General features: G+C 43.4%; 1 protein-coding gene across 1 annotated transcript in view; it reads left to right on the plus strand.

The window, feature by feature from the left end:
- Tnik (TRAF2 and NCK interacting kinase) overlaps window positions 1-19,767 on the plus strand; it is a 399,376-nt gene that overhangs the window by 320,023 nt on the left and 59,586 nt on the right. The window contains exons 13-18 of the mRNA XM_028762118.1: window positions 3,732-3,842; window positions 4,624-4,710; window positions 5,788-5,976; window positions 12,610-12,774; window positions 15,714-15,953; window positions 18,766-18,872. Of these exons, the coding sequence (XP_028617951.1) occupies window positions 3,732-3,842; window positions 4,624-4,710; window positions 5,788-5,976; window positions 12,610-12,774; window positions 15,714-15,953; window positions 18,766-18,872 (899 nt within the window). The remainder of the gene's footprint in view (window positions 1-3,731; window positions 3,843-4,623; window positions 4,711-5,787; window positions 5,977-12,609; window positions 12,775-15,713; window positions 15,954-18,765; window positions 18,873-19,767) is intronic.

The raw sequence follows: 19,767 nt of genomic DNA on the forward strand, positions 1-19,767 counted from the left end.
CTCAACTCCCCTTCCCATGCCCTAAATAAACTCTATTCTACACTATACCATCCTGTGACTGGTCCCTCAGGGGGAAGGGATGCCTCAGCATGGGCCCTCAGAGGTATCCCCTTCCCCCACACCTGACTACACATCCACCAAACATATTCCTTCTCCCTATCTTTTTATAAAACACAACAGAATCCAGTCTTAATAGTTCTGATCTAGCATTCCTTCTTCCTCTCCGCTGTGTTTTATAAAAAGAGTCAAGAATATGTGTTGTAGAGCATGGTATGGTGGGGTGGGAGGGGCAGTGGGGCAGGCCCATGCTGAGACATCCTTCCCCCTGAGAGACCAATGGGTATAGCATAGAATAGAGTATATTTAGGGCATAGAAAGGGGAGTTGAGAAGGAAGTAGAGACAGGGAAAGACAGACAGACAGACAGACAGACAGAGGAGGAGAAGGAGGAGAGGCCAGCCAGGAACAGGTAGAGAGACAGGGAGGAGGGAAAAGGGAGACAGGGAGAAAGGAACCAGGGAGAAATTAGTCAGAAAGACAGAGAAGGGACAGAAAGCAAGGAGGGGCCAAAGAGCCTCCTTTATAGCAAGCCAGGCCTACCTGCCTGTTGGGTGGAGCATAGAAGGAATCCCAACACTCTCCCTTAGGGCATTGTATGTGTGTGATACACATAAATTCATTTAGACACACACATATACATAAATAGAAATTCAGTGAATAAATCCTTTTAAAAAGATAAAAGCTGGTATGGAACAGGGACACACAAATAACGTCAATCTCAATCACAAATTTGATAAAACAAACACAAAAATGTAATATGAATTATGATGAAATACATACCATTACTACTGGAAAGAAAATTCCAAAACAAAACAGTGTGTTGTTTTCTTATTTTGCACCAAGGATTTTACTCTGTTGAGTTAAAAAAAAATTATTTTTTGAGATGGAGTCTTGCTGAATGGCCCTGACTAATCGTAAGGTTATTCCTTGTGCTATTCCTTCTGCCTCAGCCTTTCAAGTACTAGGTAGGATTACAGTCATGCAGTATCCCTTTAGCACAACACATTTTTGCATGCATCTGCCAGGTACCAGGACCCATGTGAGCGTTGAAGTTGAGCCAGAGTTGAGCACTGGCCTTGTCCTCAAACAGGTGCTTCTAGTGAGAGCCACCAAAGGCTTTGTAAGGGTCTCCTGGAAGCAAGAAACTTTCTTTGACATGTTTTAATATGTCCCCTCCAACAACATGATGCCCAGGAGGAGGGAAAGCAAACATCTTTCTAGGAAAGTCATCGACCTTGAGACACACAGGTGGAAATTGGCAGGCTGCCCTCAGAAGGCTGGGAAAGTAATTTCTTTTTCTAACTTCACAGAAGGGACCAAAGCCCTGGCAGATGCCTCCGTGTGTGACCAGTGGCTGATCCGAGTGAGATCATTATTAGTTATTAGCTATTATTTTCGTGTGTTTCTCAGAAGGTGCAGAACACTTGGGAAGCCCTGCCTTCTTGAGTCACGATCAATATTGTGTATACCATGCGTGGGAACCTGAGTGGCATGTAATTATAGAACAGTATTGATTCCTGGCAGACAGACTGAAAATGGACAACTCTTCCACATAAAATTCAGCTAAATCTTCAAAGGTCTTGATTATTTTTTTTCCCCAAGAAAGAAACCAGTAAGAGTAACGAACTTGAAATGTTAGGTAAATGAGGGCTATATTCAGGCAGGAGCCAGAGCTGCCACATAATTGTTTTAGTCTTTGGGCTTATGCCAATGAAGCCCAAGTCGAGTGTTGGAAATGTCTGCGCTTTGGATCTGTAATCCAGATTATTCAGTCAGTTCCTATGATGACGTTTTCCCTTCATGTTCCTCTGAATTATTTTTTCTGTGAAACAAATAATTGCTTCTCTGGGCTCAACACGTCCTTGTCTTTCTCTCTTCTGTTACACTATACAGAGTGCTCCTTAGCCAAGATGCCTACACACCCTCACATGCAGGGTTTCCAGCACCTCCCAATGTTATGTTAGCCTGCTTACAATTCCTGAGCAGGTATCCGTGCCATTCATTTTAGAGTGACTAGAAATCTGGAAACTTTCTTCCATTTGCTACTTCTCCTTCCTCAACAGTAAGGATGAACAGAGAGACCTGGCCAGCCTGTGCTACATCATCGATGCCCTGGAGGCTCATGCCTAGGTCTGCAAGAAAACCTCACCCTGCTTTGTTGGTGTCTAGCTTTCCCCTTGTCCATAACTGTTAGGGGCCTTCTGAAAATGCAAGTCCTATTGTATCATTTGGCCGCACAAAGCCCTGCAGAGGGGCTTCTTCACATACAGTGCAAGACGGACAAAGAGTTGTCAAGTCAGGAAATGATAGATATTGAGTCCCAAAGGACAGCTTCCATCCTGAGGTTCTCGGGTCACTGATAGGTGGCATGTCTGAAAGACTGCAGCAAAAACTAGAGCCGCAAGGCTTTTGCTTGGGTTTCTTGGCTTTTTGAGACCCTGTGGCAGACATCGTTCTGGTGTCTGGTTTCATGGCTTTTTCTCTGGTTGTACAGAACTGGTTTGTCAGTGTAATGTGGTCATAGGCTGTTCTTTCTGGATCATCTCACCCCATCTCACTATGCAGTGAAGTTATGAGAATGTTACAGGGTGTGGTCCCTAGTCTATTTTCTCAGAACCTCCTGAGGAAGGAGAAATCAAAGCTAGTACAGGATCTGACACAAAAGGCCACAGCTGTTCCCAAACTAGATGTTATTGGAGAGCATTGTTTTAAGTGTGATCCTATGCATTGCAACATGCAATGTTGTCCTTCATGCTAAATGCCAGTCATGTGACTCCAATTACTAGGGCAGCCACAAAAGCCCTTCCCATGCCCTGCACAGGCTCTAGTGTTCCAGAGATAAGGAATGGTACCATACCAGCTCCTTTGCCTAGTTCTTGGGTCTCCTAACCCCATTCCTTTCCTGAAAGTGGAATGAAGACCCAGATTAAATTGAGGGTTTTCTGCTATTTTTTTCCATGTCTCCATTCATATAACACTTGAGCTTAGGTCCTGGAACATAAGGCTGACTTTGGACAATTACTCTCCCCCTGCCTCCATACGCTCATAGAGACCTGGGATGAAGGCATCTAACTCCAAGGACTTTTGTGAAGATTAAACAAGATAGGCACATAATGTGTGTATTGCTCTGTCCACTCTCGGGCAATTGTATGAGATAGGGATGCCAATAAGATCATGGTGGTATCCCCTCAGCGTAGGGTCTAACTTGAGCAAGAAGATAAAGTCCTCAGTCACAAATGGATCCTCTGGCGAAAGAAGTAGCTTGGTGTGAGCAACAGAGATGTAATCTGGATCGGAGTCTGTGACTTCTGTTCAGTCTGTGGCCTTGATCAGATAACTCCAGTTATCTGATCCTTATACCTCTGGAATCTGTGTATGACATGATATTAGAATGACTGAAGACTGTTAGTTGTTGCAATGGAGTTCCAGAGTCTATGGCAGTTCAATGGTCTTTTCTAGCCTGGTTTGACAATTCCAACCGCTGTGTCTTGACTAGAGTCCACATACATGGCAAGTGCCAAAAGTGGACTCCATAACTCGAGATCTCTTGATACCATCCCTCCTTGCCAAAACATCCCCCAGAAGCCCTGGAGGAAAATCCGTGGGGCATTTGGGTGTCTGTCCTTGAGAGTACGCCCACTGCTATCACCATGTCTACTTGTCATCCCGCAGCAACAAAGGCGAGAAAAGGAGCTTCGGAAGCAGCAGGAGCGGGAACAGCGCCGGCACTATGAAGAGCAGATGCGCAGGGAGGAGGAGAGGAGGCGGGCAGAGCATGAGCAGGTACCGGGAGGTGGCGAGCCCACTCACACAGGACCTCATGGGACCTGCAGCACCAGGGAGCTCTGGGGCGTAGGACATGGTCTGCAAGGACTGTTCTATTATGGTTTTTGCTTTTTGACTCAGGCAACAGTTCTTACCTATTCAAAACATCAAGTGCACAGCTTGAGAATGCCCATGCTTCCTACCCAAACTTGGACCTCCCCTGGCATACCTGGAACTTCTGACTTCCCCGAACTGAACCAAGTTCCCACTATTTCGTCCCTGAAGATGAGCCATGCTGATCAGGCCATCTCTGTACTCCAACTCTGAGCCCCTGATAGTATCCTCTCCCATTGATTGACTCACGCCCTGAGTCACTGAGCTATGAGATACTTCTATTACAAAGACCATGGGCAAGCTCACCTTGAATATGTGTTCTATCCCTGCTGCTGGCATGGGGCCCTCAGAACGTTGCAGCCTTGATAATTCCATGGGCTCCACAAGAGGGGAACCTAATAACAGGCTTTAACGTAGTAGTCTCGTTAAAACTAAACAGAGACAATGAAATGCTGAGCCAGCTCAGTCAGCTGCTATGGGCAAAGGGGCTGTGCTTTTGATTGCATTGAAAGGCTTGGCATTGCTCTGGCCTCCTCTTCCTGTTGGGTGAGGTGTTGGGTATTTTTTTTCACTTCCTCGCTCCTGCATTTTACTTGAAAGCTCTTGTCACTTTGCAATCACTGGTTCTTTCTCTCTCTTTTCCTCTCTTTCTATTCTTCCCAATTCTCCACTGCTGCCTCTTCAGGAATACATCAGGCGACAGCTAGAAGAAGAGCAAAGACAGTTAGAGATCTTACAGCAGCAGCTACTGCATGAGCAAGCTCTACTTCTGGTAATGGGAAAGTCACATGGCTGCTTGGTGTTCATCCTGCATGTGTGTATACATGCGTGTGCGTGTGTGCGTGCATGCATGTGTGTGCACATGCGCAAGCATGTGTGTGCATATGTATGTCTTTGTGCTTCCTCCTCCTAACATGCCACTTAAAAATATGAGGTCCTCCCTTCTAATCCCCTAGACCTCAGAATCTCACAGAGGCTTCATACAATTTTTGACCCAGTTTGCTAAGTCCTCATTTAGCACACTTTATTAACTCCATCTCTTTGTGAAAGTTTAGCATGAATCTAGCCCTTTTAGAAGTTCAAACTGCTCTCAAGACCCGCTGTGTTTATTGCAGAGTAATTCTTAAAGCCATTTGCAAACATGCTGGAGGACAATCACAGCAAACACATCTCGGCCACAGTCCGCTCAACCCTGCAGTCATTCCTCATTTTCAGGCTGTTACTCCCGCCCTTACAAGGGGCACAGTTTGTCTCCGGCTCGCACTGCATCCACTGGAAGAACTTTTGTTATTACCGCTCAGCTCTCCAAATGGGCTTCTCGGATAGCTTTTTTATTTTTTTTTAACTGGAGTTTTTATGCAATGGCATTCTGTTATTTTGTTTTGTTTTGTTTTGTTTTGTTTTGTTTTGCCTTATACTCGAGCTTGATAATAGCTTTAGGAGACCAGGTTTTATTGAAACGATGATTTAGATATGACCTCGGGTTAATTATTTGGTGGTATACTCAATCACACACATTTGAATGGCTGAATCTCCAAATTAGGAAGTGGATGACTCCTTCTTGGGCGACAGTGTGACTGCCCTGCATCTGTATTACAGTTCTCCGAGGACATGTCACTTTTCAAGTGACATTGTGAATGGAATGCCATTAAAGAAATGGTGTTTTTATTGACATATTCTTCTGTGGACACTAACATGAGGCCTGCCCTTATTTGGAGCACTCCTGTCCTTCTCAGAGTTCTGTTTCCATTCCATTTTGCCTCCCTCACATGCATTGCTGCTGCTCCATGTGGTGATGTGGTCCCCTGTGGTCACACGATCTCTTCTTTGCTCTTCCTGCTCCGGGTAGGAATATAAGCGCAAACAGTTGGAAGAACAGAGACAAGCAGAAAGACTGCAGAGGCAGCTAAAGCAAGAGAGAGACTATCTGGTTTCCCTCCAGCATCAGCGGCAGGAGCAGAGGCCCCTGGAGAAGAAGCCTCTGTACCATTACAAGGAGGGCATGAGTCCCAGTGAGAAGCCTGCCTGGGCCAAGGAGGTAAGGACAGAAGAGAGGCTGTGTCCGTTGACCAGACTCTCCACTAGGAGAAACACGCTTCACTTTTGGAGGAGCCATAGTGTCACTGCAGAGGAGGGGTCACATGTCTGATGCGGGTCATAGTGTTTTTCTTGTGTACCTCTGGGAATATAGTGGGTGTTTGTAGGGAAAAACAATAAAAAGTAATTTTCCTTATAGGAGTTTATTTAGAGGAGCTAGGGAGATGGTCTGGTTGGTGAAATGCTTGGCCTTGTAAACACTCGGACTTTCGTGTAATCCCCAGCCCCCATATGAAAAGCCAGGCATGGTGGCAAAGGCTTGTCATCCTGAAAATGGGGAGGTAGAGACACAGGGATGCCTGGGGCTCACTGGTCATTTAGCCCGTCCTAATAGAAGAGCTCTGGATCCCATTGAGAAACTCAGTCTCTCAATGATGGCAGGCACCTGGGAAGTGATAACTGAGGCAGGCCTTCAATGTCCACACACACATGCACATTCACACACAAACCTTTCTCCTACCACACTCACACCAAGAATCCTGGTGGATATGTGGCATATGGACTGTTAGTGGAAAAATATCATTTACATCTTAGAGGATTCTGGGATGAATTATATCCTGCCCATAGCCTGGCTGCTAGTATTAGACACTGGCATTGCTGCTTACCTTGCCTTGTTCATTAAGGTCTCAGAGGTGCACAATGTGCCATAGGCCTGTGGCTATGATATGCATTTTCATTATACCCAAAGCAATATTCTCTCATTTTCTCAACCCTTAGACTAAGGTGGTATTTTAGGAATATGACTCTGGGGTGAACTAGTTATGAAATGTAATTAAAAGCTATTTGGATTGGAGAGAAATAAATGGATTAAAACCAAAAGGGTAAAGCAAAAATCAGTAACCCAGACAGGAGCAACCGCCAGAGCATCGCTGTAATCTCACACACAGGGAACATCAGTTTCCAGATCAGTCTTTGTGACATCTAGTGACTTCCTTTTATTCTTGTGAAAATGACTAATCACTTAAAGGACTGTTTAGGTTAGAACCAAGGAGCCTATTTCTGGTTTTTTTTTTAATCTTTTATTTTTCTATCTCATCTTAGTATATATAGAAAATACTAGAAATGATGTTTCTCCTAATCATGGTGGTTAATGAGAGATAGCAATCAAAGAATATGACTAAATACCCTGCAATAGCAGCCTAAGAAAGGAGGAGTTTATCTTGGCTTACAGCTCTGGGAGATACAGTCCATCATGGCAGAGAAAGTGTAGCAAGAGGAGCAAGAGGCAGCCACTCACCTCGTGTTCACAGCGAGGACTGAGGAAACACAGTCATGGATGCCTCTGCTCAGCTCGCATTCTCCTTCTTATTCAGTGTGGAGCTACAGCCTATAGCATAGTACAAGCCACATATAAGGCTGGTCGTCCCACCCCAATTACTCAAATCTAGCTAACCCCTCACAGATATGTGCAGAGATTTGTTCCCATGATGCCTCTAAGTCTCATTAAGTTGCCAATCAGGATTACTCATCAGAACTCCTTAATAATCTATACCACTTCTTTAGGTAAGCAGAATCCCTGCGCTATTAAGCAGCAGACCGCCTGGCTGGCAGAGGCGCACTGCTTTCTTCCACTGCTTAGCCATTTCTTGGCCATGCTGGGTTCAGATCCCCAGCTGAGTCAGACTCACAGCTCTAGCTCACATCACTGTGGGGAAAGCTGAAGGGCTGCCCTCTATGAAGCTAATGCCATTATCATCCAAAGCAAATATCAGCTGCAAGCAGGGACTCTTGATTGCTCATCACTCGAGGAAGGAAGATAGGCCAGCGTGGTTTGGAAGAACAACTAAAGCCTCAGGACTCCTTAGGACTGAAGTGGGAATGTAGCTGAACTTGGGAATGAAATCTAAAGTCATATGTAATACCTATCCATCATTTTCAAAGTGACAAGCCACTGTTTGTCTATCACAAGAGTTAAGGAAGGCCATAGACAGTCTCATGGACCACAGAGGAGAAGCATGAAACCATATGTCTTTCCAAGAACTTAGACTCTTCTAAGAAGTACTACATCTCCTCTTTGTGATATACACCTTCTGACTTTTCATGTTCCTAGCTACTAGCATATGCTTAGGAAAGGGGTACTTGAAGGTCACAAAACTCCTTGAAAAGCATCCAGAAATTCCTTCCCTCATAGAAGGGAGAGAATGGTGTGGTTCCCACTTCTACCCATCCACTTCTACCATTCCAGCTTGTCTGCCTTGACAGCACTGTTTTCTTATGTCTGTCTGTCCCCATCATTAAGTCCTTGGCCTGGCTCTCTATTCATAATCAGTTCACAGTTCTTGGGCTCTCAGAAGCTCTCCCGGGGACAAATCTATGAGAGCATCAAGGCAGTATTGTTGACCTCCTGATTTCCCTGTTTCCTATCCAGACCTCTCACAGTAAAAGAAACCAAACAGCTGGGCACACAAGCAGAACAGCTGTGTCATCAAGCATTCCAGATAGGAGGTTCTCTGGCCACCACCATAAGTCTGGGTGGCATCTAGCGGATGACATCTAGTGGGTGACATCATTCATGATACGAGGCTTCCCAGGCACGGATGTTCTTCCTTGGGACTTAATACACCTCTGGACTTGTGTGCAGACATTCTAAAACAATTTCATGATCATCCTTCTCTTCCTATGTAGTTAACATAATCTGGCTCCCAACTAACCATCAGTCTATCTCCAAAACTATTTTCCTTCCATTCTAGATTACTCCTCTGTTTGTTTCATTCCAAATTGACAATTTTTCATCAACAATGGGATACAATGTTTCACCCTCTGTGATGTGTGTGTGTGTGTGTGTGTGTGTGTGTGTGTGCATGTGTGCATGCCTGTGGATGTGCATATGTATGTATGTGACCATTAAGGTGCATGCACCCATGCATGCATGAGTGAAGGCCAGAGGGGAATGTGCATTATTCCCTTAATATAGGCTCTGTCACTGAAGCTAGAGCTAGGCTGGCAGCCAGCAAGCCCCAGAATTCTCCTGTCAGTGTGGCCTTCAACCCAGTGATGGGGCTATTCGGTCTTTGGGAGTCTTGTCAAACTTTGATGTAGTATTCTATTGGGCTTGGATGTTGCTGTGGATTTGATTTTCAAATTTCAGCCAGCAAGGAACACACAAATGTCTCTGTATTAAAAAGCTGGTTAGGGAAGTTCACTCCTTTCAGAACTCTCCCACTGTGTCTTGATTTGGGTGGGGGACAGATGAGCTCTGTGGAAGTGTTAATATGATGCTGTGCTGTCCATCAGCTGAATTTGATCATTTTTTTTCTCATCTTTTGGATGATAGAAATTCTTTTTCCTTTCTCATGTGTCCAAAATGACATCTGATGGTCTGTGTCACACTTCAGCACTCCAAATAGTATTTTAACTTACACCAGCTTGCAGCAGGATACTCTGTTTACATGGCCATGCATGGGGTCTTATTTTGTTGTTTTAGTGTTCCATCATGTCTCTCTGCAGTGCACGCCAGCCCCTGCTGTGTGTACTAGGCCACTTGGCATGTGATCTTCTAGTGCCTCCACCTTTCATATTGCCGTGAAAGTACTGAGGTTACAGATGTGTGCCACAGACATCTCACATCTGGCTTTACTGAGGTTCTGGATATCTGAACTCAGGTCCACATGCTTGTGCAATAAGCTCTTTGCTTCCTGAATCATTGGTACCCCTGGTTTTCCCATCTTTCTGACAGCTGAAGGTTGGAGTAGCTCCTCTGCTGCTAGACCTGTCCTCAAGCAGATGGAAGTGGATCTGGACTGTGCCCCAGTTTAACTGTGTTTATCTTCACTCTGTGGAGGAACTGCTTTCTTTTCTTCTCACATAACCACCGTCTGTTCAGTTAGTAAACATAAGTCGTCATCAATGGGACAGACCTTTGCCAGGTAGAAGAAGCTGCTTCTGAGTACATTCAGCTCTCTCTCTCTCTCTCTCTCTCTCTCTCTCTCTCTCTCTCTCTCTCTCTCTCTCTCTCTCTCTGTGTGTGTGTGTGTGTGTGTGAAATGTCATTTTGAATGTTTTGTTTCATGCCTTTCCTTCAGTATGTAAGGGGACATTTTGGTGCAACACACTTTTGTGTCCCAACCTTCCCAAAGGCTTTAAAAGCAAGATTTTCTGAGACAAAATTACAGTCAGGGTCAGCAGGATAGCATCAGCTAAAGATGCTTGCTTTCAAACCTGACAACCTGAGTTCAATCCCTGGAACACACATGCTTAGGAAAGAACTAACTCCCGGAGGTTCTTTTGAACTCCAGTATGTTTTGTAGCACACAAGTAATGTGTATGTGTGTGCACACACAAGAACACACACACACACATGCACAAATAAATATAACAATTTTTGAATGTATTTCCAAATGCCTCATTGTTACAACCTTTGTTGTCCAAACTCCTACTTATGAAATTTCAGCACATTGATCCATCTTGATGTTATTGACTGGATATTAAGAACTGGTTATTTATTTCACATGACATAGACTCTTGCAGATTAAGATACTCACAGGGTACAATCTGTGGCATGACATGATTGATAACTTAGAAAATATGCTCAGGAGTTGCTTAGTATCTTGTATCCACAACTAATCAAACACACAATTTACCTGTGAAAATCAGCACTCACTTTTTGCCCTGTGTTTGACAGTTCAAAGTAACACCAATAATCATTACAAGTATGCCTCACTCCGAATACATTTGTTTCTGAACAGATAAAACCATGTTCATTTCTATACCACCACTGAACCCTGGGATATAAGGTGTCCAGAGTATAGAGAGTCACATATTTCTCTGAACCATATCTACTCTCCAGAGTTCCTGAGCTCAAACATGAGTTATTTAAGTAGTATAATTTACAACTGAAGACATAAGGAATTTCAGTGGTCTAAGAAGGGTTACTGTCTTTTCTTTCAAGGAGTCTGGCATTTGGAATTGATGCATTGTATACTATGGGCTTTGTTTGCCTGTTGTTGTCTTCTTGGGGCTTTGAGGTCTTGTAACAATAGATAGCTTTGGTCTTTTGCTCAGTACAACGGACAAATAATTATTGCTGATATAATGCTTTATGGATTCACAAAGTGAACTTTTCTAGTTTATATCCATGGCCTTTGAGGCTAATATGATTTGGTGTGTAGGAAACTTCTAGGACATGGAATTTCAAAACCAAACTCAAGTAGAGGCCAATTGGACATGCCCTACAAAGCCATAGAGAGGGAAAAGATGTTCATATTACACCTCATAAAAGCAGGGTATTTCTTATCTGTGGATTAATCCTTAATGTAACATGTTTAAATGTTTAAGGTTAAAACAGGTTTACTATCACTAGGAAATTGGACTTCTCTCTAAAAAGATTCAAAAGAAGCTAAGAAAAATAAGAAGTAATAGGACTTTGGAATTTTGTTTGAAATCAGGCAGCAAAAAGAAATTTTAAAGCCCTTAGCTGGCACATAAACATTTGCAGACAGACCTGGATACTGAGTCAACAGAAGTGAGTTAAGAGTTCACTCTGATGAGTTGTCAGGGGGAGGAGAGTGCTGTGTGGCATTGTCTCGCCATTTTGAAAGGCACAACCATTATGTTGACCCTTAAGAAATATAGGACAGTGTAAGATAGACCTAGAACAAAAGTCTTTTGTTAACTAATGACTTCCGTCTTGTCTTTTGATGTCCATCAGAAAAGTTAATGTAACTTTCTCTTTCAAGTCATCCTTGGGAACAGTCTATGTGCTGCTATAGATATGGACTGACTGATAGTGACATAGAATCTGTTTATAAAGAAGCACCAATTCTCCGAAACACAGGGGAATAAGATATGACAATGGGTTGAAAGGAGAGAAGGTGGTGGTGATGAGAACAGGAAGGGCTAGAATGTGAGGAGAATTGGAGGGTGTAGGGTAACAGAGTCTATGCTGGGAACGAAAAGCATGGGGAGGAGCAGTATATTTTGGGTAGCAGAGAGAGACAATTGAAAGGAAAGGGCCCTAAAGAGAAAAAGAAAATGATACAGGAAGTCTGTGTAAGACAGCCATGTCATTAAGCAGCATCCAGGACGCCCACGTGCCTATCAGCAGCCTGCAGAGAAGAGCAGAACTCCTGTGTGCCACTTCACCCTCTCCAGTCCTTGTGTGGCTCTTGTCCCCCTGTCTTATGAGTCAACCCAATGCAAGTTTCTATTTTCCTCTAAGCTGTCTCAATGCCTACCATAGTCCCCTTTGATTATCTGGAGGGCACACCATCTCCCTGCCTGATCCCATGGCTTTGTGACTAATCAGCAGGCTATTAGCTCAAGGGATGCAAGACAAGTTCTTAGCAGGCCAAGAATGCCCAGTTACCTGATATAACACAAGCTAATGGGTGGTGTAAGGTCAAGAGCTCAGGTGTCCTGCTGGAAATACGTCCATGAGAAGGAGAAAAGAAAAGAGGAAAAGAAAAAGAGAGAGAAGAAGAAAAAGATCTTGCTATGAAACATAAATAGCACATTTGGGCTCTTTGAATTTTTCAGAGGGCATTAAAAATGGCTGCATCAAAATTACTACAGAAAATCCTTACTGAACAGGGCAACAACTTCTAACCATTGAGATTTTCTTTCCTTTGACTTCTAGGTAGAAGAACGCTCAAGACTCAACCGACAGAGTTCACCTGCCATGCCTCACAAGGTTGCCAATAGGATCTCTGACCCCAACCTGCCCCCAAGATCAGAGTCCTTCAGCATTAGTGGGGTTCAGCCTGCTCGGACACCCCCAATGCTCAGAACTGTTGATCCCCAGGTATAATAACCTCCTTTCTCTTCCAGTGGACACTTGTGCCCAGGAAAGCTTATTAAAAGCCTACAGTATTCTAGCATGGCAGAAGACTGATGAAGCACACACCCTTAGTATACCATGAGAACAGAAGTCTCTCAGCATTAGGAGGCTCCTGAGTATAGACAGGAAGCATAGAGCTAATGACCTTGAGTTGACTTCAAAATCCCTCTTGGTAAAGTGGCTCCTGTGGAAACCCATGCAAGTGCTGTAGAGTATAAGGTGGGGACAGCCATTCTTGTAGTTACAATCAGAAGAATTAAAATTCATATATATGGACCTTTGAGGTAAACTATATACATATATTCTTCCCTTACTTGAAATATGGGTAGAAATCTAGACTGGAGGAGTCAAATGGGCTTGGTGAAATCAATGTGTGGCTTCTAAGCCAGTATTTTTCCTGGCATGCTCACCAAGCCAGCTGCCAGCAGCATCCAGTGAACTTGGTAAAAATGCATATTCCTGGGTCTGCATCAGACTTACTGACCAGAGACACAGGGTTAGCCCTGGCTGTCTTTTTAAGAAGCCTTCCAGGTTCATTCTGGTGTTCTTTATAGGCTTAGAATCACTGCATGAAGATGCTTGGTGGGGAAAGATTATTTCGTTATTAGGAAATGAGCTTTCTGGTAAGTTCTTCAAAGATGAAATTCAAAGTGAAATAGAACATGGAAATTCCACGAGGGGAAAAAAATGTAATCCAACCTTTCTCACCCAAACATCTTTAATTTCTTCCTGGCACCCAGCTGTGGTAAGGCTTCTCCAGTGTATTTGGAGGTCACCTTTGAAATATGCACTGCTGTTTGAATTGGAGCTTAAAGGAATAATGATAAAAATCAAGGCTTTCTTGTGTTTTAAGTTGGTGGTAATGAGCAAAATTCAAGATTTTTCAGCACCAACCAGCTCAACATACCTTCTTCTGGTTGTTTTTATCTGTATGTAATTCTCTCTTACAGACTCTCCAAAAAGGAATATTTTACAAGGATTTCTCTTCCTTTAAAAAATCCTACTTTGACCTTATAATGAGCCTTCCCCTTGTTAAGGAAAGCACTGTAGGGAAATGCCCCTTCTGACGCAATGAGAGACTAGGAGTAGAGTCTGGGGGAAAGCTTTTTTTGGTGCTTCAGGATTTTAGGAGTGCTTCGAATGGTCTTCTAAAGTGAGAGTGGGTTTGTACCAGATACTGCATTGCATTTTGTTTTAATGCTATTTAATGTATTTAAAGATATTTGCATCTGTATGAACTTTACATGGTCTATTTAAAACACTCATCAGAACAGAGCTTTGAGAACTTTTCCAGCATGTCGCTGTGACCTTCCAATAGACATTATAGACCAAAGCAGGTTTGGCTGGGCCTTCTATGAAACCGATAGGAAATCAATACTGCTTCAATGAACAGTTTAGTCAGGAAGCACTCTAAATTTCTTTCCAGCCATGATCCATGTGAGCCAGGCTCACGGATGGACTTGGTGCAGTGTATACCCAGAGATAGAGCACAGGCTTCAGTAGTCACGGAATGTAGTACAGGAGGAGAGATCCCTTGCACCTTGGATTTTGATGCATTTCCTTAAGAGGCCAAATAGAAATCCCAGAAGTTATTCCTATATGAACAAGAGCACCATATTGCCAGAATGCCCCAAGAAGTATCCCAATATCAGAAAATGGTGTGTCCCCAGTGGGGACAGCCAGTCCTGTAGAAATCAGGATGCTATGGAACCTGAGGAGGTGGCCCATTCAGTAAAGTGCTTTCTATGTAAGAACCCAAGTTCAAGTCTGAGAACGCACATATAAAATCCAGACATGGTAGTATAGACTTGTAATCCCAGCACTGGGGAGGTAGAGTCAGGAGAATCCTTAGGGCTTGTCAGCCAGGGAGCTTAGTCAAATTGCAAGTTCAAAGCCAGTGGGAAACCCTGTTGTTTTAAACAAAGTGAAAGCCAGGTGTGCCACAAGCCTTTAATCCCCACACTCAGAAGACAGAGGCAGGTGGATCTCTGTGAGTTGTTAAAGGCCAGCTCAGACTACAATGACTTCCAGACCAACCTGAGCTTCACAAACAGACCCTGCCTCAAGAACGGAGGGGAGAGAAGGAAAGAAGGGAGGGAGGGAGGGAGGGAGGGAGGGAGGGAGGGAAGAAAAGAAAAACAGACAGACAGACTGACAGACGATAAAGTGGATAAACATTCTGAAGTGGGCACCTCTGGCCTCCACACATACATGTGCATCTGCGCACACTCGCGCACACACACACACACCATGGTGGGTGGAGAAAGAGTACACTACAGAGGTTAAATGCATGCGCATGCGCTCTTGGGAGTAGAACACTCCCAGTGTCTGAGGGTTCCAGCTCAGATCCCAGCATATCAACTGTAAAATCTAGGATGTGGCTTAATCTCTTTGTACCTGGAATTTCTCATGTCAGAATAAGGAGGATGGTTATCTTAACCCTGTGAGTTCACAGAAGAAAAGACATTTAGAGTATTTCTTCTTTCATAGAACAATAGTATCTAAAGTCAAAGTTAAGGACTTAATAGGGAGGAGCTTGGGAGAACTTATAAAGTATCTTATGTTGTTGTCCAAGAAATAGTGAATAAAAATAATTGTTACTACTGCCGTACTGCTTCCTGACTTCTTAGCAGTTCCAGGTAATTCCGAACCGAACCTGTTCCTAGGAACCTTGAGTTAGCCCTACGAATTTTCTAAATTAAAGATTGTGAATCATGAGATGTGCTCTCTGCAGCCTTGAATAGCAGGGGTATCTCAGCCAGTGAAGTTTATCCCAAGTGCAATTACTGCTAACTGAAAACTGCCTTGTCACAGCTCTGATGGATTCAATTCTTGCATACAGATCTTTTTGTTCCTTCAACCTATGGCCTTCTAATAATGCTGCTCCTGTGTTATGTGCTTAGATCCCGCAGCTGGTAGCTGTCAAATCCCAGGGACCTGCCTTGACCGCTTCCCAGTCAGTGCATGAGCAACCCACAAAGGGCCTGTCTGGGTTCCAGGAGGCTCTAAATGTGACCTCGCACCGGGTCGAGATGCCACGCCAGAACTCCGATCCCACCTCGGAAAACCCTCCTCTCCCCACACGCATTGAGAAGTTTGACCGAAGCTCTTGGTTACGACAGGAAGAAGACATTCCACCAAAGGTAGCATCAATGCAGCTGGGTGTCTGCGTCAGTGCTGCCATTGCTACCATCCGCCATCATCCTGTCCCTTCCATTCTAGAGAACTCGACTGTGTGACAGCACCTTCCTTCTCACATGTGTCTCTTCCTAAGCTAAGTCTTGCTTGGCTAGTCATTAATCATTTCTGATCTTCATCTTCCTAAAGGGACAAAGACTCACTTTAAGTGACAGAGAAGTACATACCTTAAAACAGAATTATAACTCTCGACCCCAAACATTCTAGCCCTTTTTGCTGTCTGCATTAGAAAATAGACTTGTGGGTACTTTCAATGATTATTGCATTTATAGCTAGACAAACAAAATAAATAAAATTTGCTTACTCCTATATTTAACAACACAAAACTTGACCAGATTTCAAGGGTTCAGAAAATAGTGTGGGGACTGGGGAGATGACTCGGTCAGTAAAGTGCTTGTCATACAAGCATGAGGATTGAGTTCAGGTCCCCAGCACTCAAAGTGAAAGCCAGACATGCAAATCAAATCCTAGTGCTGAGGAGGTGGATACAAGATCCTTGGCCAAAAGAGTCTAGCTAGGCTGGTGAGTTCCAGGTTCAATGAGGGACCCTGTTGCACACACACACACACACACACACACACACACACACACACACACACAGAGACAGAGACAGAGAGACAGAGACAGACAGAGAGAGGCAGAGAAACAGAGAGACAGAAACAGAGATAGGTAGAGACAGAAACAGAGAGATATTGAGAAAGATACCCAGCATTGACCCCTGACCTACACACACACACACACACACACACACACATACATGGGCATAGGCTCTCACACTCATGTACACACATATGAAAACATACATACACACACATACAGGCTGGCCTTGTCTTTAGGCATTTCACTTAGCTCTACTTAAGGAATGTTCCTTTTAGGGTACTATATTCACAGCCTCAATAATTTACAGAGGGTCAAACTGTACAGAGAAGTTACTAGCTCTCCTACTCTATAGAACGACCCTGAGTGCTTTGGTTTCATTTCACATTTCTAAGCTGTTGTTTTTTTCCAAACAATGTTTTGGAATGTGGCTGTGCATATGTCTATAGTCAACCTGGATGTTTTTAAAATGCTGAAGCTATGTTTGCACCAGATTCTTCCTGGTCCATGCATCTTTCCTGCCGAGCTCAGCATACAGAGCTATGACACTTGTAATGCCCTGGATTTTCCAGAAAACACTGTTACTATTAACTCCAGGAAAAAGAAAGCAGCTTTAATGATTTACAAACTATTACCATGTCCCTCTCAAGTGCGATCACAGCAGGACTGCCGTTATTTTGACAGTGAAATAGTGACCGTACTATCCACTGTGGTTTTCAGGGGGACTCAGGAATCCCATCTAAAATGGTAACTTAGAAGAGAACTTCATTGTAAGATATGAAGTGCATACAGGAGCTGAAGACCCGAAAGAGGAAGAGTCTTACTCACCACTCTCTAAATGTGTCAGGTAGATCTGGATAAAGCTTGGAAGAGACGATAAGTACTTTTAAACATTCAGGTTCCAGTCAGTTAGTGAGCTCTCCAAATGCTTTTGCTGACAAAGTGGAAAGGGAGAGGTAGCAGCAGCAGGGCTTAATCCGAACAGGTGTTAGACCAACTTGGCCATCTTGTTTCGCTTCCTTGACTTCACTGAAATGAATCATAATAAAATATTTTTTCAAAAGAGATAAAGGATAACACTTACATTGACAATAATCTTCTGCACTAATACTCATGTTTCTTGCAAATAACTGATTCCCTAGTCCAAGAATCTCTATGTCTTGTGTCTGTGTGCTTTATGAGGGGAGACACATCGGAATTATACTTGGTGCTCAGTTTAGCTAGGAATACAGACTTCTGCTGCACTTCTCACTCTTTTATATTTAAACAGGCATTTTGAAGACCCTTCCAGTATTTTCAATATTAATCCTGTTTTATACATAATAATTTACTAATTAACAACAAAACACACATTGTTTAGGATTTTGATTAACAATAGTAACTTGCTTAGGAAGAAAAACCATCTATGTTTTCATGTTCTAAGAGTGATAGACCTGCAGAACTCGCCAGTGGCTAGAGCTCTTCTGTTCTTGGGAGCCCTGGTTATATCCCTACACAAACACTGGGTGGCTCACAACTACCTGGAGCTCCAGTTCTCAGAGATCTGATGCCTTCTTCCAGCTTCCATGGGCACCCAGCACATATATGTTCTATGTGCATATATACATGTATAACATACATGGACTCACACAGACACAAATATTTAAAAAGAAGTAATATAGTAATAGATTCTCTGGGCTCCCCAGTATGTGATTTATTGTCTGAGGTCTAGACTTGTACCCCAGTTTTTCACTAGAGTTCATAATCTATTTGTTCATTGTGATGAGCTAAATGTTACTCCTTCTGCATGACTCCCACCTAATGCAACTTCCAAGGGAGTAAAGCACTCCAAAGAGGTTCCTCCTTTCGTCTACTCTTGCCCAAACAAGAGGTATTTTCTAATAGATCAGTAGGCCGATGTCATTAGTGCAATCTGACTTTTGTTTCTGAGATTATAATGACCTTATGACTATGGAACGTGCCTCCTTGACTTTTGACAGCAGAACCTCCTTGGGCTTTGTTTCAGGAGTTTACAGTTTCACTGAAACATAAAATACAGTTCTTTCATGGACAAGGCAGTATCTGTAACTTCTAACCAGTCTTCAGAGAGGAGGCTCCTCAGACAGTAGCCTTCCTACACTGTGGTATGGGAAATGTTTCTGAATTCTGGTTCTCTTCCAGGTGCCTCAAAGAACAACTTCTATATCCCCAGCACTAGCCAGAAAGAATTCCCCTGGGAACGGCAGTGCATTGGGCCCCAGACTCGGATCTCAGCCTATCAGAGCAAGGTAAGGGGAAGGAGGTCACCACGATTATCTGAGATGCCTGCTATGTCTATGATCTTTTCTTCACTTCTCAAGCATATGCACTTGTCACCTGGACTGTCAGTTTTGGTGGCCTTTCGATAGTTTCAATATGACAGGTTTTTAAATCTGGGCACAAATTTAGAAATACAGATGTGGTTGCAGCATTGCAAACCATTGCCTCAGAGACCTCATTCATGGAGCTAGAAGTAAGAAATTAGAGTTGCATTGTGATATCAGGTCAAGAAGTTTGTCCCAAGAACCAGTGAGGCATAACAAAGTTGTTGCCTAGGAAACAGTAAGTCACTGCAGAAATTCTATAGCTTAGTATGTACAGGACCAGCTTTGATTAGGAAATCATCCCAGTGGCATTATAGAGGGTCTCTGATATTCAGTCATACTTCCACGATTTACTTTATGTTCTTCCAGAATTTTCCTTCTACCATGCATATTCCTATAATCAGGAGGTTGCATTCAACTTCCACTTGTTAGGGCAGAGGTCTCAAAGGATGCTGGGAAGTAAGCAGTATCTACACAGTATCTGGGTAGACTTTATGTGGCAACAGATGCTGTTTGTTGCTGTCGTTCATCAAGTTTCCCTCAGATTTGTCATGATGAATACATCCTTTTTTAGGATCCACAGAAATAGCAAACAGCCTCTGCTGAGGCTATAAAAGGATGCATGAGGGCAGGCTGCCTTCTTCTTCATCGTTTTCATAATGAGAGAGCATCCATGAAGGGGGAGGGGGAGAGAGAGGAGGAAAAAGGACAGGGGGCTTATTATTTTGCTTGTATACAAAATGCTTTTTATCTTAACACATTTGCTGAGTCTTTTCTTGAAAGGCCTTAGGAAAGGATCATTCCAAAAAGGAGGAAATAT

The sequence above is a fragment of the Grammomys surdaster genome, unplaced genomic scaffold (genome assembly GCF_004785775.1).
Source record: "Grammomys surdaster isolate TR1022 unplaced genomic scaffold, NIH_TR_1.0 62, whole genome shotgun sequence".
In the NCBI taxonomy this organism is placed as follows: Eukaryota; Metazoa; Chordata; class Mammalia; order Rodentia; family Muridae; genus Grammomys; species Grammomys surdaster.